Below are 21,403 nucleotides of genomic sequence, written 5' to 3' on the forward strand. Positions count from 1 at the left end.
TAAAGTGCATACAAAATTGAAATTGAAAATTTGTATATTATAGGCATTACAAGTCTTGATTATACTTTAAGATTTAATATTTCGAAGAAATAATAGAACAAAACAATTTTGAATTTAAATTACAATCGGAAATCTGAACCATTCACAATTTTTGCTACAACATGTGGTGGTTTGCCTCTGGTAGGATTGTCTAGACGATATTCAACGACGTCCTCACCCCTCTGGTACCGAGATTCTTGCTCATCGGAGATTCTTCTGGTTTACATTATGTTATAGGTAATAGTGTTATACATATTAATCGATAAGGAGCTCATAGTGAACCGAACCGATCCTCTCCTTGCGATCGTGTATAATGTTGCGAGCCCAAGCCTTGCACTCGACGTTGATGATGATTCCGCCTGTATAGAATGGAATGTGATTAACTGGATGTCCGACTTTTAGGATTTAAGGACCACTCACGTTTGGGGCGCTGGAAGTGCACGGCCACCAAGGGACTCAAGTAGCCCTCGGAGTTGTGGTAGGGGTAGAAGTAACCGGGGAATCCCCTGATTGGCAGGTAATTGACGGCTCCAATGTTCTCCTGATCGGCTGGATTCTCGCCCTCGCACGAAACCCAAATGGTGTTTAGCTGAAATTAAATGTAAATAATTTCATTAGTCTGAAGATCAGGAATCTCCAAGGGTTCACTTACCTTTTCTGGCTGTGTCTTCTGAACCTCTCCGATGTATGTCTTCAAGCTCAAAGGCATGGATTCGGGCAAGTCCCGAGAATCGTTGTAGTACTGTGGTACCCAGCCGTAGATCTTGTTGAGCTTGAGGAAAATGCAAGGCGCACTCTTGTGGTAGCTGTAGTTGTTTTCCTTGGTACAGGGCGCCCACGACTTGATGTCCACGTCGCAAACCTGACCCTTTGGCGGCGGCTGGTTGTAGTCGCAGTTGTAGATGTTCTGACCACGACCGGGGGTTAATCCGGGTACTTTGTAAACTGGAATGAATAAGGAAATCAGTAGAGTTCGAAATACTTATGCGAAATGATTGAATCGTTCAAAAACTCCCTCATTTACTCATTTTAATCGAAAAATAACATTTTTACTAACCCAACATTTTTGTGAGGCTTAGTATTAAGAGAATACCTTATTCGAGCAAACTGGACTTGCTTTTTCTTATCTATCAGTAACTAAATCAAGGTGATTTAAGTTGGAAAATGTGCCGAAGTAATGAGTTCAATATGGAATATATTTCCAGATCAATACACCGATCTCTTCCTAATTTAATTACTTACCCGCAAGGAAATCATCTAGGGATTCTGTCCAGTGTTTGTAGTTATCGTGCTGGGTGCCCTTGTACCAGATCAAAGTGCTTTCCACGTTGTCGACGGGTGGCAAGGGTCGGAAACCCAGACCTGAGTTCAAAATGCTCGATTAGAGATGAAACTAATGAACGCTTTTGCGACTCACCTGGATTTGTGCCGATCAGGGAGCGGCTTAGGGTCCACTTCGGAATGCGAGGATCGAGGGTTTGGAAGAAGGCCCACATGCAGATGGCCACCAGGGCGGCGAGGACTCCGTAGAAGGCCACATAGAAGACTCCGATTTTGGCTGCGACAGGAAGAGAACGGGAAATGCTTATTGAATTACACCGATTAAGGTCGTTCCTAACAGCGATCCCGATTCGCGGTCAATTGAACCGATTGAATTAATTAATTGCCAGTGGCCCCTCGGTCGGCATGGGTTAAACCGATAATTGACGACAGCCGGCCCAAGTGGGCTATATAAACAAATGGGAACCAACCCCAAAGCTGTGCTGCTTCTCAAGTTCGGAGTGGTCGGCAAACTGACGCCGAGCTTCTCCACTGAATCATCATCCAAACATTCCCATTCTCTATATAGTCGCTCTTCGACTTTGGAAGAGAATTGCCCTATAAGACGGTTGCGCTCAAGAGTTATAGCCCGGTTGATGGGTGTGTGCGAGAGATCGCTCTTAGATCACAGATATAGTCACACCTCCCAACTGACATAACCTCAATTGTTCTAAGAAGTTGGTTGAAGAGAATCATGTGCTAAGGGAAAATATAAGCCAAGCTGAAGTTGGGTCGATTGGATACGCTACGTGCAACTGGGTTTACCTGGCCTATTTACTTGAATCTGAAGAACTACAAGGTGTGAATTTCAGGGAATTCTTGGAAACCGTGAGCTACTATAATTTGTAAATATTCTTTTCTGGTTTAACAGACCTGTTAAAATTTATAGATATTAGTTTCTGGTTTAACAGATCTGATATTCCAAATAATAGATCGAATCAAATCAAAGTCAATACTTGTCCCGATTTCAAATTTATATTTTATTTTATTTTTCCGCTTTATTGCTATTATCTTGACCAAAAAGGTAAAAATTCAGTTCTTTGCCAAGATCTGGCCAATGCAACTAGTACATATTCCCATATTCATATATTTTCAGCTTTGCCTCTTCCCCATTTTAGCATAATTGCATTGTGCACTTGTCTATATATAGACACTGGGCCTTGGGTTTGCCAACTTTTAAATGCCAATATTGGCGTGCCGAGGAAAACCTTTCCCGTACAATTGACGATAAACGTTGCACCGGACAGCTTAACTAGCGGTAATTGAAGCGAACAAAAAACAAGATGCCGCATATCCCCACCCTAATTTGTCCCCATTTCCGAGCATCGTTACATGCAGATGTTAATTTGCTCGTCGCCTTCGAAATCTCTACACTGATTTTTACGAATAAGTGCAACTCTCGTCACCTCAGGCGGTCTAATGGGCGATACTTTCGGCAGTGCCATGCCATTAAAATAATAAATATATTCCCTCTAAAACTGAAAGTCCGGCTCGAATTGGCGACAGCGAAATATAACTTATGGTCTTGATTTACAACAGGCATATGCGAACAAAAAAAAAAAAAAGATTCCCCTGCCAGTTTTATGACAGGACTGCAATAAACACTGCAATAAACTTACCCCATGACCAACGATCTCGGCCCATAACAGTGCCATCCGCGGAATTATATAAGAACTGGCCGAAATGGAACGGCTTGGGCTTCCTCAAGTTGTGCAGATCCTCGTCCACAAAGGACGGACTCATTGGAACGGGCTTTGACATATTTCTTTTGCTTTCGGTGGGTTTTCTTTGGATCTAAAGGCCTGTTTAGAGTTCAGTTTATGAATGACATGGAATTTCAATAAATTCGGAAATAAATATATTTTGAAAAATGAAAATTCCATGTGAAACTAACTGAACTGCAAACGGTTGGTTCTAGCAAGCACTTTGTATCTAAAATTTTTTCTACATAACTTGGTATCGAAATTATATATTTTAGGAACTACAAATTCCATGTAAAACTTTAAACGGGTGATATTCTAGCAAGCACTTTGTTTTTAAATCGTAAATGTTTGCGGCGCCGCCAAAAACGAGTTGCTAAGATGTACACAAATAGTATTTCGGGCGGCACGTTCAATGACACTTTTTATATATAGTTTTTCTTGCAGAACAGTTTAACTCCTTTTTCGCTCTCTTAATTTCTCCGACTCTCCGACTCTAATTTACAACCCTCAAGTTGTGCAGAAAAGTTGGCGCCTTTTTTGGCTCCCCGGGCTGAATGAACTGGCTGCAGCCAAGGAACAGAGAAGTGCATCCGTCAGATACAACCTGCAACTGGTTGGGCTGGAATGGGCCAAAAGGGGGCCATAATGGGCCTCAATGGTGGGGCTGGGCGAGTTGGGCGACTTAGTCAGTCGGCGACATGGTCGCATTTCCGCGTCTGCAGTGCGGCATTGAACCGGCATTGGCGAACTGGCAGATACAAAAGTATCTGCATATCCGTTCTTTATTTAAGCACATATGTATATTCGCAATGCATGGTATATTTTGCAATTTTCTTTTTATTTTCGCCTCGAAACCAAACGAAACTACCACAACAAACCAATGTTGCCCTGCTCTTAGCAAGCTAAGCGAATGAGAATTTGTATCTGTATCTCTTAGCTGGCGCTCTTAACGCTTGGCCACATACAAACAACCACACCTTTTTGAAGAAATATCGGTGCGTTCTTCAAGACTGTGCTTGGAAATAATGCTTTTCTTCTAAAAAATTCTCTATTTTATGGTCTTTTGTGTGCGCGTGATGGAATTTTCATTAATTTTCAAGGACTTTTCTCTTCATATTTCACTGAAAGGAAAGCAGGGGAAACTTCACTGAACGGACCACAAACTCTATTCAATTTGTTGTTTGCAAACGAAGCGCGTTTCGACCACGTTACGATCTCTCCGTGACACGTTTGGTCGCCGCTCAAAACAAATTTCAGACTGAAACCCGAATCTGATGTCTGTCGATACGCAGGCCAAACAACACAGACTCTGGCTTTGAGTCTGTTTGGCTTGTTTTTTTTTCTGGTCCGGTTTGTATGACTCAAAGTGAGGCTCTCTCGAGCCGAGTATTGTTTTGAGTGGAAAAGGCAATGCGCTTTTGGCAGCACTGCATTCCCAACCGAGTGGAATCGGATCTGGGATCGGTCGGGTTTTCCGGACCGAGATTGGGTTGCGTTCTAATTGCCGTGGAAAAGCTGCCTCCTTGTGCACTCGTTTTAATTAGGCGGTGCCGCCGATTGTCGATGCTACTACTGCAGTGCATTTAGCGAAAATTACCCGCGGTTCGATACTAGAACCACGGGCACACTGAGAGAAACAGCAGAGGGCGAGCATCTTCTCTGGATTGAGACGAAGCTTGCTAGTAAAAAGTATTTAAACTTAATTTAAGGATTTTATTTTATAACTAAAATAAGGATATTTTATAAATATTCATTGAATATATTTAAAACCCCTAGTCATATCGATCCAATACAACCAATTAAAAAAAGGTTCGGGGGAAAGGCAACCAGAAACATGGCTCATTTAAATATCACTGGCACGCAAATAAAAGCATTTAAGTGATTCCGCTCAAATCGGCGGACTGGGGAAAGAACTGGTTTAAACGCGGCCACAGGATATTCGGAGAAGTGGAACAAGCTGAGAGATGCTATACATACACGCACAGGGGTGGTTTTCACAGGAGAAACACTCCGTTCCTCTGGCTAGCAGCTCAGATGAAGTCGCATTTAAGGGACCATTAAATGCGTACGATGACGGTCAGCGTAATAGGACAACGTAAGTGGAAGGTACTACACTGATAACAAAAACGGAATAGTAATAGTATTGAACTCAAAATATCATAGTACAAATTTGAACTGAATAAAAAACATGCATCGAAAGAATGTCAACGTAATAGGGCGACTACTTAATATTAATGGTGCTTTTATTACGTCCCTTTAATTTGTAATACAATTTGTAATACATAATTTGTATTGTATTTTACTTTTGGTGAACGTGGTGCGATATAATTAGTGTCTTAAATGCAACTAAATCTTTCAAAAAAATTCTAGAGGATAATATTAATGGTGTTTTTATTACGTCCCTTTAATTTGTAATACAATTTGTAATACATAATTTGTTTTGTATTTTACTTTTGGTGAACGTGGTGCGATATAATTAGTGTCTTAAATGCAACTAAATCTTTAAAAAAAATTCTAGAGAATAAGATAGTCAATTTTTAAAAGCTTCATAAATATGGACTAACAAGGTAATAAAGAAATTTAATTTTGCATTCACAAACATCGTCAAGGTAGTTATTCCTAAAATGTTTTTGACTATCACTCTGGTTTTTAGAGTGGACTTTTCGGCAACTTTTTCCTGAAAGTGGCAGGGGCTACAAACTAAATTTTTCTAAATTTTATACATGATTTGTATTGTATTCTACTTATGGTTATGAAGGTGCGATATAGTGTATTAAAAGCAAGTAAATCTTTCAAAAATTTATAATTAATTTATAGTTAATTTTTAAAAGCTTTATAAATATGGACTTCCAGTTTAATATAGGGTAATAAATAAATTTAAACATCGTTAAGGTAGTTTTTCCTAAAATATATTTAACCATCTCTTCGGTTTTAGGAGTGGAAATTTAGCTAACTTTTTCCTGAAAATAGCAGGGGCTACAGGTAGCTTAGACTAGTTTGCGGATAACACATGGACTGATGGTCATAGCAATTTCGACTTGTCTAGATGCTGATCGACAATACATATACTTTGTAGGGTCGGAAATTTCTCCAACACTATATAAAATAACATATATTTTCTTCAAAACAAACGGAAAATTCTGAAAGCTGAAAAAAGGACAATAGGACAGTTCTGGACCGCATAACTGGGCCAAATCCTTGGACCTGGTCAGAGTACCATCCATACGGGAGGCCCGGCTACGACCTTCCACCTAAATCAGAGGTGGTTCTGGAGAACGCTGGCGGGTTCACCACGGGCTGATTGCATAATGGCATAATTGACCGATATTGCGGCACAAGTGCCCCAGCCGAGGGGCCAACGTAGCGCAAACGCCATTGGGCGGGCAATAAAAAACGGACACGGACTCGAAAACGGCGGGAGGCCGGTAAATAGATACATCCACCCACATCCACAGTAATCTGCATTCGCCGTCAGCGCTAATGCGACGACAAAAGAGATTCTCTTGATTAAGGTCAGACTTTCATCAAGACTCTTCTCGACAGTCGACCGTTACTACGTTTACGTAATCCAAGACTTAAGATTTAAGACTCTAGAACTCACCCCAGCTGTCTATGGATCGTCCAAAGTAGGAGTTGTCCTCCGAATCGTAGACCATCTGCTTTAGGGACTTCTTCTTGGGCCTCTCCGGGGGCCTTGAGTAATACTGTTGGAATCCATCTATGCAATCCTCGGTTATGGTCGGCATTCTTCCGCGCTTTGGCAGCTGGCGCTTCCTCAGTTCAACGGCTATACGGGATGGGCTCCGAAATGTGTGGGTCGGGGAATGGGGATCGGTTCGGTATCGGCAATTGCAACGGCAAAGGCCAACAGCTAACGGCAAAAGTATCCAAATCGAGCTCCTCTATGAAGATGTCTTATGATCCGTGTTGATCCCGGGCAAGGCTCGGTCGGCGTTGGTCTTGGCCTGGGCTTACACACTGGGAACGCTGATGGTATATGGTGGTGTACACTCTGTAACACTATGAATTTGCGCCGCACACGACAAGTTGACACCGCTGTGCGCCGCGCGACACTGATCTGAATTTGACAAAGAAAGACCAAGCAACGCCGAACCGGGGGTTATGTAGTGTCTGAATATCTGAAATACGCAAGAGTCAGGCTTAATCAAATATTTTGTGCATGTGTGCGGAAATACGCGCTGCGGCACCGAAATCGGGCATGGGATTGGGACTGAGATTGGGGACTTGGATGCCAACCAACCAAAGTTCCAGTTCTAAACCGTGAAAGACGCGCGAGTCGCGGCGCGTGACACAATTTTCATTTAATTGAAGACTAAGATCGCGGGCACTATCATGTACTGGCCGAGTGACAAATCCAAATCCCGGACGGGCGAAAATTAACTATGATGATCATCCCACTAATTGCCGCATGAAATATGGCTTCCTTTGGCACTGAGCGCATTTTACATTTGAAGTTAAGCCCCACCGATGGGCAGGTATGGGATGGGGATAGGGATGCTATGGTATGCGATTGAAAACACTTCCGATCTTAAGATGGGCCCGCTGGCCGTCACTATTATTTAGTTCGGCTGGCATGGGACTGCGTTAATGATAGTTAAGTAACGTTTCCCGTCTTACGCCCACCGAAAAATCGTAGCTATGTCCATTAATTAAACGTTACGCCGTTACGTCAGGCTGAAAAGTTACTCTTCGGCCATATAGAACATGTAAAGAAGCTTATAATGTCGCTGCATGCGTAGCTTTAAACATAAAAAAGTCTTCGTGGCAAACTTCAAACGGATAAAATTCAAATTTGAAATTTAGTTATATCGGAAAAGGGAAAACTATCGATTGTACCGAATAATTCTTATCGCTTTGACGTCTCGCTGACGCCACCTGGCCGGACTGCGACGGTACCACTGCCGAAATGGTGCGTCTCCGCTTATTCAATCCCTATTGCGCCGCTAGGTGTCGCTAATGAAATTGTTTTAGTTCTTAGATTTACATTCACGCGTGTAATTTACATGGATGGACATTCCCAATCAGAGTCCGCTCTGTTTTTAAGATCTCGACACTTTTCAAAAGTAATACTCACTTAATAATGACGTCCAAACCCAAATCCCAGCAAATAGCCCCTGTCCCCCCGGATGAGTGCCATTGGGATTAAAATTAGCGTTAAAGTCACCAAAGACACCGTTACGACCAGGAAGATTGTAAGAAGGGTCGTCTTTTCTACCATTGTGCAAGATTTATTTGAGCTCCGTAAATTTTTATTTTGATCTAAGGTCTGGAGTAACAGGGCGATCGAAATTTAAGAATACGTAAAACACAACCATAAGCACGAGAAACAAGATTAGTATAACGAGAGCTAGAAGAGTTGTTAGCTTCTTTGTGTCCATAACTTCTTACGTTTTGTAAGTTAAGTTAAGATTTTCACGACTCGACGACAACTGCGATACACATACGACTGACTGAATAAACGAGCACGACGCCAAATCGTATACGCAACTAAATTGAAATTTAAGTCGGAGAACGGTTGATGGCTAAAAATCCGGCAGGCCCGAAACGTTCAAGAGGTCACTATGATTTCGTTGTACGACACTTACGATTTTTAGCGCTCCGCCGGGGCCTCCTCGCCCCCTTCCCCGGGAGACTCCTCGACTGGTGCCTCGGTATCTGGCTCTTGCTCATACTCCGGCAGTGTCATTGGCGCATGCGTCATGAGCGTGGTTGGAGGAGTTGTTGAATGGGTTGTTTGGTAAGGATTGTCGATTATGAAGTAAATGAAGAGCAAATTTAATATGACAAGGCACAGAATTACTGTTATGCCAATTAAGGCTATGACCATCTGCTGATTCATGACTTATGAATTAACGCGAATACCAGAATGGTCTTCTAGTTGTTATTTCTTCTGAATGGAAGAGGCTACCGATAGGGCCACCGATACGGCCTTCGACTGGATCCTAGGAAAAACGATATTTATTTTATTTGTTGGTGAATCAGATTTTTGTATTGCCCGAGTAAAATGTAATAATGTGTTGAAAGTGATATGATCCGAAAGTCAAGGCGTTCTTTGTTTTGAATAATACATTCATGCTATTGTCAAATCCCATTGCGTTAGGCGCAAGATTTAAGTTTGATCAGTGTTAAGGGACCGTCTAAAGTATATATGTTCTTGATTAGCATACGAAATTTAGCAAATGCAGTTTTAGCAATTCGTATTTATTTCTCAAACCGTATTTAGGGTGTACTAAATCCTGTACTTGCCATATACATTAGAAAAAGCGTGGCAGACGAACGTGGCTAGTTCGACTCGGCTAGTGATCCTGATCAAGAATATATACACTTCCTTCTGCCTGTTCAATACTTTTCGACTCTACCAGTAACGGGTATTCTAACTATGGTGAAAATCGTACCTATCGCGTTGATTTTTGAAAAGTAATGAATAACTATGTTAAATGCCCTGGAATTTTATTTTATTTGAAACGGAGTAACGGCTACCTGATAGTCGAAGCACCCGACTCTAGCTATTCTTTATGTTTTTTTTACATTCCTAAAATTAGTTCCTGAAATCTGTAGACATTGCCAATTTTTGAAATATTAAAAGTTTCAAACGATAGCGGTTTTAAATAATTTTAAAGCAATTTCTGGTTATTAGAAAATTAAAGAGAGCATTGAATTTGGAACACTTTTCCCGGCCGAGAAAAGCGGGGGGAACATCATACCCTTTTGTTAACCCAATTATTGACATGGCGTTACAATCGCTGTTATATGTACAATGTATGAGAATTTAATATACATAAATGATATAATATAAAAGACTCAGAGCTGTTGTTACTCCCTTGCAGGCTAGGAATAAACCGTCTTTCAGAGCTAGAAAATCAGCTGGCAGAAGATTGTGAACTTGGCTTCGTTTTGAAGAATAAATAATTATTCCTACCTAATTTTAGCCCGTAAAATGATCTTTGCTATTTTTGGCCAAGCCATTCTTACCGGACGCCTTGCTCTTGAATTAACTTCTCTGCCGTATTCTACGTCCAGGCAAATATACGTAATAAGAAGAATGTCAACAAGAACAAGTACACCAATAATCAGTGAGAAAATGATTATTATCTGTTTGTTCTCCATTTGTGTGCAGTAGTATATAACAATTTCAAAATTTTTCAGCGAGTTTAAATTTGTTTGTATCAGTTGCTTCAATTGTGCTTTCCAACTAAATAAATAAATTGACTGATTTTGACACAAAAAAGACGATAGCTAGGTTCTCAGCGAACAATTTACTCTTGTATGATAAAAAAAATTAAATCTCAACCATAAATAATCAGATCTTAGGTGGCTAATTTACCAAGAACTAAAGAGTGTTAAATAGATATTATTATCAACTTTATCGACAGGCACTTTTAAACTTGCTCTAGAAACATGTCTTTCGAAAACCACTAAGAACGACAAATCTGAGATATAGCAAGCTGAGATCGTAGCAAAAAGCCATTTAACTTTTAAATGTGTGTACAAATATCAGTATACCTATTCCTTTACGTTCCAAGGGTTTGCCTTGCCTAACTCTAGATTTTGAAGTTATTTAAGGTGGACGTATCTTAAAATATTTGGTAAGTTGAAAATTCATGTATTTATATGTTGATGCCACAAACGCTTTTTTTAATTTTGCAGGTGCTGCTGGCCTTAAAAAATTTAACAATGACGGGACCTCAGACAATCGCAGTTTATGGCTTGATCGGCGTTTTGATCATCATCATTATAATCATTTCTATTGTTCTGATCGTCGGATTGTATACTAATGATCCAAATCGAAGCACAACTGCAAATATGACTACAACTGAGGAAAACTGGAAGACTACATGAGCGGATGCTAAGTATTTGAATATCTAAAACATGTACATATTTTTCGGATTAAAATGTCTTTATGTGCAATTGTTTCTGGTGTAGAAATACAAAATAAATTTTTCTTGTAAAGCAAGCTTTTGGCGAGTTATTCGCCCCTCATTTCGGGGGTTTTACAGGGGCTTAAACAAATTGTAATCTAAGAATTTTCCGCCATTGAACTTATAAATCTACTACAGTACTGTTTATACAAATGGAAATTGTTATTGCAAGTTTTTACTTTGCAACTTATATCCGAAAGGATTTTGGCGTTTGTGTAACGTCGGCAGCTAGATAACCCGGTGAATCAAAGCCCGTTGATTAAAACCCAACCATCAAGATAAGATATAATTATATTTATTTTAATTTAAAGCCTAAATATGTACAAAATGTGTCAAATGACGGTTCTCCGTTGTCGATTAGTTCCCAACCAAAATACGGCAGCCAAAAAAAGTCTGGTCACTCGTCTGCACGGCAGTTCCATTTGAAGAGTTTTCCAAAGCCACTTAGAAGCCACCTGCAGGATGATATCAGTAAGAATGGATGAATGGGTCAGCTAGTAAAACTACTTACAGGCGGTGGTAAGTGTAGGTTGGGTGGGATTAGTAGGGGGTTTCGGACCCTAGCAACAGCATTTGGGTGGGGTATTGTAGCAGTGGGCCTTGCATGGCGCACACCAAACACACGGTGCGTTATCCTTGTTCACCAGGTAGCGTCTGGGACAGGGTGCTTCAGGAGAAGGTTAGAGCGTTAACCCACGGTCTTGGGACCCGAAGGATCAAATATATCCAATGCTGTGGCACGCACAGCTGCCGCAACTGCCACGTGCTCCTCCTTTAAAGCTTTTCTATTTTAAGATGCTCCATCGGACAGACAGACAGACGGACGGACGGACGGACGGACGGACGGACGGACGGACAGACAGACGGACGCACGGACAGACGGACGGACAGACGGATGCGACACAAAATTCGTGGGCTCGGGTTGGGGGGTGGTCACGCTTGCGCCAAGCCAGACTTACATGGATACGTTGGGGGCGTGTTATAGTAGTTCCAGACACGCGGATCGGGAATGCCGCCCTCGGGCAGCGGAGGACAGCACATGCCCGGAGCAGGGGAGCACGGAATGGGCGACGGGGCTCCGCAGGGCGGACTGTGCGGGCCACAGCAGGGCGTTTCGTTACAGGGTCCACAGCATCCACATCCGTTACACATCCTGGGTTCTTTTAACGCTGCGTGCGAAGAAGTAAGAAGATATTTTTAAAAAGAATTACTGCACACTTACTATTTTGGTTGAACTATTTTCGAAAACAAAAATTTAGAATTTTGATAAATTTAGAAGCCGAAACGACTGGTCCGAGAGTCTGGTATCGAATGAGGATAGCCTACGGTTCGGCCTACAACACCCGGTTGACGTTTCCAGTTTGATTTAGGCTAAATGCCGTGGCCAACTTTGTGAATTCTCTTGGCCTACTTTAATGGAACAAAAAACAGAAGCCCTAAGATTTATATATTTTTACAAGAAAGCTGTTAAAAATGTATAGATTAAATATAAGACAGCTTCTGTAAGACTTAGCAAAAATAAAATCAATTATAAACAATATAAAAATAAAACAAAGAAGAACGCTATAGTAGAGTACCTCGACTATCAGATACCCGTTACTCAGCTAAAGGGACCAAAGGGAAATGGAGATATGCTAGCAGCAAAACGAGATTAAAATGCGCAGAAACAGATTTAAGCGTTATGGGCGTTAGAGTGGGCGTTGCAAATATTTTTTGATCAATCGATAGGTATTGACGAGACCAATACATTTTAGTTAAAATTTTTTATCAAGCATAAAAATTGTGGACGCCACAGGCTTGGGCGGTTTGTGGGCGTTAGAGTGGGCGTGGCATACTCGCGTAGCAAACTTGCGATGCGTACAAGGCTACGTAATCTAAATCTGAGATCCTAATTCTCTATCTTTGATAGTTTCCGAGATGTCCACGTTCATATTTACAATTTTTTGAAATTTGTGGGCGGTTTGTGGGCGTTGAAGTGGGCGTGGCAAACTTTTTTTTGGGTCAATCGATGGGTATTGATGGGAACAATACATTTTATTTTTTTTTATTCTAGCATCAAAACTGTAGGAGCCACAGCTTTGGGCGGCTTGTGGGCGTTAGAGTGGGCGTGGCACTCTGCTGAAACAAACTTGTGCTGCGCAGGAATCTCAGGAGTCTGCAAGCCTATTCCCAGTATTGTAGCTCTTATAGTTACCGAGATCTCAGCGTTCATACGGACAGACGGACAGACGGACATGGCTAGATCGACTCGGCTAGAGATCTTGATCAAGAATGTGTATACTTTATGGAGTCTGAAACGCTTCCTTCTGCCTGTTACATACTTTCCGACGAATCTAGTATACCCTTTTACTCTACGAGTAACGGGTATAATTAAATTATAGGTTCCACAACATTATTAAGCTATGGCATTTGGATATCCGTGTTATTTTAGCCAAGATATGAGCTTTGATAAATGAAATAGAAGATAGTTTCTTTAAAACTTAGCAAAACTAAAGTCAATTACAAATAATATAAAAATAAAATTAAATGTATTCTTAGAGGTCCCACAACATTATTAAGAAATCTGTTAAAAATGTATGGTTTGCAAAACATTGAAATGTTTCTATTTTTAGATTTATTAAAACCATAAGGCACGAGAACCCATTAAGTTGGCCATGACATTTAGACAAAGTCGAACTGGAAACGTCAACCGGATGTTGTAGGCCGAACCGTAGGCTATCCTCATTCGATACCAGACTCTCGGACCAGTCGTTTCGGCTTCTAAATTTATCAAAATTCTAAATTTTTGTTTTCGAAAATAGTTCAACCAAAATAGTAAGTGTGCAGTAATTCTTTTTAAAAATATCTTCTTACTTCTTCGCACGCAGCGTTAAAAGAACCCAGGATGTGTAACGGATGTGGATGCTGTGGACCCTGTAACGAAACGCCCTGCTGTGGCCCGCACAGTCCGCCCTGCGGAGCCCCGTCGCCCATTCCGTGCTCCCCTGCTCCGGGCATGTGCTGTCCTCCGCTGCCCGAGGGCGGCATTCCCGATCCGCGTGTCTGGAACTACTATAACACGCCCCCAACGTATCCATGTAAGTCTGGCTTGGCGCAAGCGTGACCACCCCCCAACCCGAGCCCACGAATTTTGTGTCGCATCCGTCTGTCCGTCCGTCTGTCCGTGCGTCCGTCTGTCTGTCCGTCCGTCCGTCCGTCCGTCCGTCCGTCCGTCCGTCTGTCTGTCTGTCCGATGGAGCATCTTAAAATAGAAAAGCTTTAAAGGAGGAGCACGTGGCAGTTGCGGCAGCTGTGCGTGCCACAGCATTGGATATATTTGATCCTTCGGGTCCCAAGACCGTGGGTTAACGCTCTAACCTTCTCCTGAAGCACCCTGTCCCAGACGCTACCTGGTGAACAAGGATAACGCACCGTGTGTTTGGTGTGCGCCATGCAAGGCCCACTGCTACAATACCCCACCCAAATGCTGTTGCTAGGGTTCGAAACCCCCTACTAATCCCACCCACCCTACACTTTCCTCCGCCTGTAAGTAGTTTTACTAGCTGACCCATTCATCCATTCTTACTGATATCATCCTGCAGGTGGCTTCTAAGTGGCTTTGGACGAGTGACCCGACCTTATTTGGCTGTCCTATTTTGGTTGGGGACTAATCGAAAACGGAGAACCGTCAGTTGGCATATTTTGTACTTATTTAGGCTTTAAATTGAAATAAATCTAATTTTATCATATCTGGATGGTTGGGTTTTAATCCACAATTATTTTAACTACAATAATTGTTCTAATCGGACCACTTTATTATAAACGGAACAAATACTCATTTACACTTATAAAATAATAAAGTGTGTTGGCATTAGACAGGTTTTAGCGTTATGGATGTTTTATGGGCGTTAGCGTGGGCGTGGCCCCATGACAAAATGAACTTGCACAGCGCAATTTTTCTTAAGAAACCCGAAATCAACACAAAAAACATCTCCATGCCAAATCCCAATATTGTAGCTTTTTTTATTTCCGAGATCTCAGCGTTGACCCTTATAGGGTCAGAACAGCTTCCTTCAACCTGTTACACACCTCCCCTGGAATCTAGAATTATATACCCTTAACTCTACTGTACTCACTAAAGGGTACAGTCAATATTGGCAATAAATACGGACATTTCTTTTTCCGTTGATTTTTTGAAATATAAATAAATTGTTTCCCCAGCATTTTTGTCGGTTGCTAAGTTATGGGTTAATGCCAACTCAAGTGGGATAGTAAAACCACCTTAACTAATCAAAAACCTCACCCCCATTAACCCCACAGTTTAAAACAAAGAAAATAATTGTAATTTAAATAATTTTGTATAATTTATTGCCAAAAAAGAGTCCAAATACCTACAAATGATTTTGCGCTTAAATCAAGACTGATGAACGAATTTCACAATGTTGCTCCACATGTTCTCTGCCGTTCAAGGGCTCGCATATTCCCACCGATGTTCATCTTGATTTAAGCCACCTTCAATTAATTATCAACCGAAACTGCGCCACACAACAACATGCCCCGCCAAAGGAGTGGCACGTCAGGATCCGATCGCAACACTTGCCAGGAACTACTTAGAAACCACCTGCGGGATGAGATAGATAATAAGCAGTGAATTGGACATATATCGCAACTACTTACACGCGACGGGATGCGGAGGGATTGGGGGCTATAACTGGGGGAATTGGTGGAGGCCAGCCATCGCAGTGATCCTGACTCAGGACATGCTATCCTTGTTGGGGGGTTAGCCTTGTGGGCATGAAGCTTCTGCAGGAGGTAATCAGGTAATCAGGACAGACGCCATGGGGCTAATCTTCCAGATGCTGTGGCCCGCACAATCGCCACTCTTGGACGGACAGGCGGACGGACAAACGGACAAATGGACAAAACGGGGACTAGGAATACGGACGAAGACCTGGACCGGACTTACATGGGTACGTCACAGGTGAGTTACAGTAATTCCAGACACGCGGATCGGGAATGCCGCCTTCGGGCAGCGGGGGACAGCACATGCCCGGCGCAGGAGAGCAGGGAATGGGTGACGGGGCACCGCAGGGCGGACTGTGCAGGCCACAGCAGGGAGTTCCAATTGGATTACAGCAACATCCGGGCCCGCATCCACAGCATCCGCCGGCAGCTCGGCCGCCACATGCACCGCCGTTCGGAGCTCCAGTGGCCGCACAGCGCATCCTCTTGTTGTTCACGCCCATCGTCATGTTGGCGTAGCGCAGGGGAAAGGCCGCCGGACCGCAGGTGGGGAACGGGAAGCACAGGCAGGCGGGTCTGCCCTGGCAGGCGGACCGCGGACACTTGTCCTGCAGCCCGTTCCGCTTCACGCAGTCGCAGGTGGTGTACATGATGCCGCAGCGCAGCTCCCGACTGCGGCATCCACGCGGCTGCAAGGGAGGTTAGAGTGGAGGTCAGTTGGTCAGCAGGTCAGACCGCTACTCACCTCCAACGATCCACATCCGTCACACATCTTGAGCCCGTCGAGTGCTGCAGGACAACGGATAAAACGTATACCCCCTAGTATTCTGATTTAACTTACTTTATTTTGGCTAAATTAATTTCGAAAGATAATTTTGAATTTTGAAATTTTAGAAATTTAGAAGCTGGCCGAAACGAAAGGTCCGAGGGTTAGAAATCGAATGGGGATCGCTTCCCACATCCCCATATCATATTCGGTTGCCGTTGAGCTTATTTGAAAGGCCTACTGGGCTATAGTAAGCTTTAACAATTTCAAAACGGGAACATACATTTTAAAGCCCTAAATATATTTTGATGAAACCTTATAGAAAGGAAAATTATCCACACCATTTGTATTATTTTGTAAATGATTTATAGTATGTTTAGTTTTTCAAAGAATATTTAAATTTTTTTTTAGGCAGGAAACACTGCATTTAAATGCATATATCCTAGTATAATCTGTATGTAATCCCTAAGCAACAAGCCAAGAATCTCTCTCTTCGAAAGCTCTGTTATCAGCTATTTATTATGTGGGTACACCTCTTAGAAGCCTGATAAGCGGTTCGCTCTTCAGTTTGTTGTGAGTTTCCAAGTTGATCGGATCGCAGCAATGTCGAATATTGCAGTTATCGGGGCAGGGGTGAACGGTGTGGCCAGTGCCATTAAGATATTGGAGCACTACAAAACCGAGGCAAAGACGCCGATAAGGGTGACAATTTTATCGGAGGACTTCACGCCTAATACGACAGGAGATGGGTCGGCGGGTCTCTGGGGACCCTATCTACTGGGCGGCACTTCGCAATCGAAAGTCTAGTAAGTACTTGTAATAACATATGTCGATTTTAAATGCATTATAAAACCTATTTACAACAGCAAATGGTCGAAAAGTATGCACAAATTTCTTGAGGAGATCTGGCTGAGTGGGGATGCTGGAGAGGCTGGCGTCTGTCTGCTGCCTTGTATTCGCCTGACCACCTCTCCGGTGGATACGGTTGGCGATTTCTGGCGTGATATTGTCTATGGAGCCATGGATCTGTCCCAGAAACAGCTGGCTGAATACAATCAAGGCCGCAGTGTTAAGTTTACGTAAGGATTACAGTTTATTTTAACAAGTTAGTCGCCAATATGGCACCATTGGAACTACTCCGATTGGAACTATTTAAAATACTAGTTAGATCTTTATTGCGTTTTGCTAAATGAATTTTCATAATAATAGTTATACCTGCGCAATATATGGTTTAGGTTTATTATTTTATCTAAAGTTGATCGATTTTAATATTATTTAGCTAAGAAGTCTTAGTACCAATAGTTACAATTATTTGCTGTAACCGATTGACTACTTCCAGGTCAGGTCTATCCTTCATTACCTACACCTCGGAACCCATTAAGCTGCTCCCGTATTTGATGAGGCGTTTCGCCCGAAACGGTGGTGCAGTTGCTCGTAAAAGGATAACCGACCTGGATGCCTTTGTCGCAGATTCCGAGTTCGATGTTATTGTCAACTGTTCTGGATTGGGTTCCCGAACTCTACTAAAGGACAACGACATGTATGCAGTACGCGGGCAGGTTTCCCGTGTGAAGGCCAACTGGATTTTCTCGGCTGTGCTGGACGAGAGTGACGATGGCAACTACATTATACCCAAGTGAGTAACAGAGAACAAGTAACCCAATGGCACTTCTAAGGCATCAAAATCGCAGTACTGAGACCGTAGTCCTGGGCGGAACCCATCAGGAGCGGGACTATAACACCCAGGTCTGCCCAAAGGACAAGAAGATCATTGTGGAGGGCTGTTGCCGTTACGTTCCTGGTCTGGAGCATACTGATGTCCTCTTTGACTGGGTGGGTCTCCGTCCAGGTCGCACCCAACTGCGTCTGGAAGCCGAACGCCGGGGAAGGAAGCTCCTTATCCACAACTATGGTCATGGCGGCAGCGGAGTTACCCTGTGCTGGGGCTGTGCCGACGATGTCCTTGACATCCTGCTGGCGGCAAGAAGTGGTTCCAAGTTGTAGGCCTACGACCTATTTTTAATAAATTTAACAGCCTCTTACACTTACCTAAATGGATTAATAAAGAAATGGCTAAGATAAGACATTAAATTTCGAACTATAAGATAAAGATAGATCTCCAATACATTTATAAAACAAGTATCGTTTAAAAATCGATTTATTCCATTTAAATATATATAAAAAATGTTATTTTGTTGAACTATCTGACCACTTTTCGCCGTGTAGGCATATGGTATTATTATTATCGCAATGGCATGGGGATCGTATTGATAGGCTTATCAACGACCGCTTGGAAACGTTACTTTTCCACCCCCCTAAAAATCGCAATCTATGATTGTGCCTGCAACTAAGCTCTTGCGTATGGGAGGCTGGGGGAATTTCGAGGGTAGAGCCCGAAAGTAGGCAGACATGTATTTAGAGATGTCACAAAGTAAAACAGCTCAAAACTCGTCGTCGTGTCGTTTTTCGGCAGCCTCCTTGGCCAACCTGGCATCCAGGGCCTCGTGGAACTCCTCGAATCCGGGCATATCGACATACTTCAGTATCGGGGTAACTGGGAGTTCGTAGAGCAGTGCGTACATCTCGTCCAGCTCACGCAGGATGTCAAAGGGACGGGTATTGCCCACCTTGTAGATCGAGTAGATGGTCCGCCCGATCTCGTCGTACTCGATCATACTGGTGGCCTCCTGGTCCACGGAGCTCAGGGCGATGAAACTCACCCGGGGCATGTGCATGTGCTGGGCCACATAACCAAACACGTCGAAAATGGTCATCAGGAAGTCCCTGTTGAAGTACAACTCGTCCGGAAAGGCGATCTCGTGGACGATCAGCGAGTCGTAGGTGGTGATGCCCAGATTCTTCTTGGTCGCATCGATGAGCTTCTTCTTCATCATTATGATCTGCTGGAACAGATTTCTGGGCAACGAGGAGGGAAAGAAGACCCTGTGAGGAGTAGAACAATGAGTGGAGCTTTTCGCAATGGGCTTAGTGATTATATCATACCAGGAGTGCCATTCCTCGGTCATCCATTCGAGCAAGCCCACTGCCCTTATCTGCGTCTCATCTTCACTGATCATCATCACCGAGCACTCGTTTTGCAGAATGTGGCGCACATACCTTTAAAACATATAAAATAAGATATATTTTATTTTGGTTCCAGTAATATTTTGTATTTAAAAACTACAACAACAATTATTGTTTATTAAACCACTTTTTTTTGTACTTGGAATATGTCTCCTTCATGTCCGGCAGATCAAACAGTCCCAGACTCTCGTAAACCAGGCTTTTCAGAAACGATTGGCTCCACATGAACTCGATCACCATGTCATAGTACCTAGAAATATTTTACAAATAAGCTCTCGCTTTCCACTTTACTTGGGTTTTACATGCTTTGAGTTAATGTCAACTATTTGCATCCCCTCGAAAACATCCCACTGAATGTCGAATCGCAATGTGCGGACATCGTCCATTACAGCTAAGTCACTTTGAATTTGTGAACAGCACTGAAGATTTGGTTAATTAATGCAAATTTAAAAGGTAGAGGCCGAAAACCAGAATTTAAAGCAGAAAAAACCTAATATTTTTACAAAAAATTAAATAAAGAAAAGCAAAGCATACTTTTTGGGTGGCTGAAGACAATTAGTTGAGGGTTTTCCATAACAAAACTTAAATACTCTATTGAAAGTACAGAATTAAGCAAGACAACATTATTTAATTTAATCGTAGTAGTAAATAATGTAGTATTATTTAGCTTCATGCTTTTTAGAAACCTACATTTCAGTGTTTTTTATATATTGAAATCTAATAAGCTAAAGCATACTTCTTTGATGGCACTCATATTGCTTGTAAAACTGTTTAGCATATTGTTTTCCAAATGCGATGATATTAAATTGCATTTTTCATATACAAGAGAAATAACCGTAAATGTTTATTTGTATAACAAAATGCAAATTTTCTATTTTGAATAATGTCATAATTAAGCGTATATACAGGCGGTAACAATCAAGGGAGATACGTGTAAATTTAATTTGTCTAATGTCTCAATTTGAATAAATTGCCACCACATAAAAGCAAATGCAGTCCAAAAGAATGTAAATAACAATCGCACCCATTTGTGGGTGAAATTCGGTGGAGGACCGATATAATAGAAAAGGACACGGGGGGAAGACTGAAAGCCAAACCAAAACCACCCTAGCCGAACAAAAAAAAATTTCTAAAGTGGAGACACGTCCTGAAATACACCTTGGATTCCTTATTTTAAAATTCAAAGACCATCGGGTGTCATTTACTAGGCAACAAACCAATTGAATAACCGAATTTGGTTCGGATCTTTGACAGGGGGTTTTGAACTCGCAAAGCTGAAGAATGGGACATCCATCGAAAGACGGCGCATTTTTAAATGTTTCACATCCTCGTCAATTGGATATTTAAATACAAGCGACACTTTTAATGCCTGGCATCGGATGTCGGTTGGACCACTGCCATTTGTGTTTGTGGCATTTCTATTCCGGACACGTATGCCGACGTCTCATGTCGCCCTGATAAATTCAATATTGAAAAGAAATAACTTAATTTTTGACATTCATCTACTTGGAATGGGTGATTCCTGAAGATTGGTTTAAAAGTACTTGGTTTTTTCTCTTCGGTTGGCAACTCAGATATACTAAAGACCAAGGCATTACTAACATTTAGCAACGGTTTTTTTTGGAAAACAGCGTAATACCGCCTTAGTCCTTAGTGGACTTTATGATGTTGCATAAAGTGTGTCGGGCATAAAAACGTCTCATTTGGGACTCATTTAATCCGCCAAATTGTTTGCACACACTCGCATTCGCCACATCCTTTCTGCCACAAAAAGGTAAACGATTCGGGGCAACAACAATGGCGAATTTGAATTCATTCGAAAATCGCTT

General features: G+C 42.2%; 5 protein-coding genes and 1 long non-coding RNA gene across 12 annotated transcripts; 3 read left to right on the forward strand and 3 right to left on the reverse strand.

Annotated features, from left to right (window-relative positions):
* On the reverse strand, window positions 1-9,001 carry LOC119546141 (sodium/potassium-transporting ATPase subunit beta-2). 3 transcript variants are annotated; one of them, XM_037852248.1, is made up of 7 exons: window positions 8,669-9,001; window positions 6,664-7,201; window positions 1,457-1,597; window positions 1,282-1,401; window positions 692-984; window positions 460-628; window positions 1-398 (listed from the first exon to the last, which is right to left on the reverse strand). In XM_037852248.1, the coding sequence occupies exons 2-7, from the start codon at window positions 6,806-6,808 to the stop codon at window positions 295-297; spliced, it is 972 nt and encodes a 323-aa protein (XP_037708176.1). In that variant the 5' UTR covers window positions 6,809-7,201; window positions 8,669-9,001; the 3' UTR covers window positions 1-294. The 3 variants fall into 3 exon arrangements, with proteins under 3 accessions (XP_037708176.1, XP_037708175.1, XP_037708177.1); XM_037852247.1 differs by lacking the exon at window positions 8,669-9,001 and adding an exon at window positions 8,158-8,500; XM_037852249.1 differs by lacking the exons at window positions 6,664-7,201; window positions 8,669-9,001 and adding exons at window positions 2,979-3,161; window positions 4,220-4,357.
* A 1,503-nt stretch (window positions 9,002-10,504) lies between these two features.
* On the forward strand, window positions 10,505-11,037 carry LOC119546146. The gene is made up of 2 exons (XR_005219167.1): window positions 10,505-10,669; window positions 10,731-11,037. It is a non-coding gene; the product is annotated as an uncharacterized LOC119546146 (long non-coding RNA).
* A 238-nt stretch (window positions 11,038-11,275) lies between these two features.
* LOC119546142 (male-specific sperm protein Mst84Dd-like) lies at window positions 11,276-16,693 on the reverse strand. Of its 4 annotated transcripts, none has more exons than XM_037852252.1 (5): window positions 16,566-16,693; window positions 16,470-16,513; window positions 16,073-16,413; window positions 11,962-12,137; window positions 11,276-11,457 (listed from the first exon to the last, which is right to left on the reverse strand). In XM_037852252.1, exons 2-5 carry the CDS (start codon window positions 16,494-16,496, stop codon window positions 11,447-11,449), a joined length of 555 nt encoding a protein of 184 aa, XP_037708180.1. In that variant the 5' UTR covers window positions 16,497-16,513; window positions 16,566-16,693; the 3' UTR covers window positions 11,276-11,446. The 4 variants fall into 4 exon arrangements, 3 of the variants coding, with proteins under 3 accessions (XP_037708180.1, XP_037708179.1, XP_037708178.1); XR_005219166.1 differs by lacking the exons at window positions 11,276-11,457; window positions 11,962-12,137 and adding exons at window positions 15,321-15,602; window positions 15,659-15,784 and having other exon boundaries at window positions 16,116-16,413; window positions 16,566-16,682; XM_037852251.1 differs by lacking the exons at window positions 16,073-16,413; window positions 16,470-16,513; window positions 16,566-16,693 and adding exons at window positions 11,514-11,669; window positions 12,225-12,337 and having other exon boundaries at window positions 12,124-12,171.
* On the forward strand, window positions 13,698-14,736 carry LOC119546145 (male-specific sperm protein Mst84Dd-like). 2 transcript variants are annotated; one of them, XM_037852254.1, is made up of 4 exons: window positions 13,705-13,816; window positions 13,870-13,917; window positions 14,372-14,527; window positions 14,584-14,736. In XM_037852254.1, exons 2-3 carry the CDS (start codon window positions 13,887-13,889, stop codon window positions 14,476-14,478), a joined length of 138 nt encoding a protein of 45 aa, XP_037708182.1. In that variant the 5' UTR covers window positions 13,705-13,816; window positions 13,870-13,886; the 3' UTR covers window positions 14,479-14,527; window positions 14,584-14,736. The 2 variants fall into 2 exon arrangements, with proteins under 2 accessions (XP_037708181.1, XP_037708182.1); XM_037852253.1 differs by lacking the exon at window positions 14,372-14,527 and having other exon boundaries at window positions 13,698-13,816; window positions 13,870-14,079.
* Window positions 16,694-17,056: 363 nt separating the features above from the next.
* On the forward strand, window positions 17,057-18,698 carry LOC119546140 (D-aspartate oxidase). Its single transcript, XM_037852246.1, has 4 exons — window positions 17,057-17,296; window positions 17,357-17,569; window positions 17,830-18,126; window positions 18,182-18,698. Exons 1-4 carry the CDS (start codon window positions 17,094-17,096, stop codon window positions 18,492-18,494), a joined length of 1,026 nt encoding a protein of 341 aa, XP_037708174.1. The 5' UTR covers window positions 17,057-17,093; the 3' UTR covers window positions 18,495-18,698.
* Window positions 18,699-18,868: 170 nt separating this feature from the next.
* Window positions 18,869-20,119, reverse strand: LOC119547743. The gene is made up of 4 exons (XM_037854739.1): window positions 19,881-20,119; window positions 19,714-19,824; window positions 19,494-19,607; window positions 18,869-19,433 (listed from the first exon to the last, which is right to left on the reverse strand). The coding sequence occupies exons 1-4, from the start codon at window positions 19,958-19,960 to the stop codon at window positions 18,932-18,934; spliced, it is 807 nt and encodes a 268-aa protein (XP_037710667.1). The 5' UTR covers window positions 19,961-20,119; the 3' UTR covers window positions 18,869-18,931.
* Window positions 20,120-21,403: the final 1,284 nt, after the last annotated feature.

This window comes from Drosophila subpulchrella, chromosome 2L (genome assembly GCF_014743375.2).
Source record: "Drosophila subpulchrella strain 33 F10 #4 breed RU33 chromosome 2L, RU_Dsub_v1.1 Primary Assembly, whole genome shotgun sequence".
NCBI lineage: Eukaryota > Metazoa > Arthropoda > Insecta > Diptera > Drosophilidae > Drosophila > Drosophila subpulchrella.

Excerpts from the sequence above, each read along its gene's own strand:
- LOC119546141 (XM_037852248.1), bottom strand. The coding sequence starts at position 6,808 with ATGCCGACCATAACCGAGGATTGCATAGATGGATTCCAACAGTATTAC. Across the intron at positions 1,598-6,663 it reads ACGATCCATAGACAGCTGGG|CCAAAATCGGAGTCTTCTAT; the intron begins GTGAGTTCTAGA and ends TTCCTGTCGCAG. Across the intron at positions 399-459 it reads GCACTTCCAGCGCCCCAAAC|GCGGAATCATCATCAACGTC; the intron begins GTGAGTGGTCCT and ends CATTCTATACAG.
- LOC119546145 (XM_037852253.1), top strand. The coding sequence starts at position 13,887 with ATGTGTAACGGATGTGGATGCTGTGGACCCTGTAACGAAACGCCCTGC.
- LOC119546142 (XM_037852252.1), bottom strand. The coding sequence starts at position 16,496 with ATGTGTGACGGATGTGGATCGTTGGAG. Across the intron at positions 16,414-16,469 it reads ACGGATGTGGATCGTTGGAG|CCGCGTGGATGCCGCAGTCG; the intron begins GTGAGTAGCGGT and ends CCTCCCTTGCAG. Across the intron at positions 12,138-16,072 it reads TGTGGCCTGCACAGTCCGCC|ATGCTGTGGACCCTGTAACG; the intron begins CTGCGGTGCCCC and ends TAACGGATGTGG.
- LOC119546140 (XM_037852246.1), top strand. The coding sequence starts at position 17,094 with ATGTCGAATATTGCAGTTATCGGGGCAGGGGTGAACGGTGTGGCCAGT. Across the intron at positions 17,570-17,829 it reads GGCCGCAGTGTTAAGTTTAC|GTCAGGTCTATCCTTCATTA; the intron begins GTAAGGATTACA and ends GACTACTTCCAG. Across the intron at positions 18,127-18,181 it reads GGCAACTACATTATACCCAA|TACTGAGACCGTAGTCCTGG; the intron begins GTGAGTAACAGA and ends TCAAAATCGCAG.
- LOC119547743 (XM_037854739.1), bottom strand. The coding sequence starts at position 19,960 with ATGGACGATGTCCGCACATTGCGATTCGACATTCAGTGGGATGTTTTC. Across the intron at positions 19,825-19,880 it reads ATAGTTGACATTAACTCAAA|GTACTATGACATGGTGATCG; the intron begins GCATGTAAAACC and ends AAATATTTCTAG. Across the intron at positions 19,434-19,493 it reads ACCGAGGAATGGCACTCCTG|GGTCTTCTTTCCCTCCTCGT; the intron begins GTATGATATAAT and ends TACTCCTCACAG.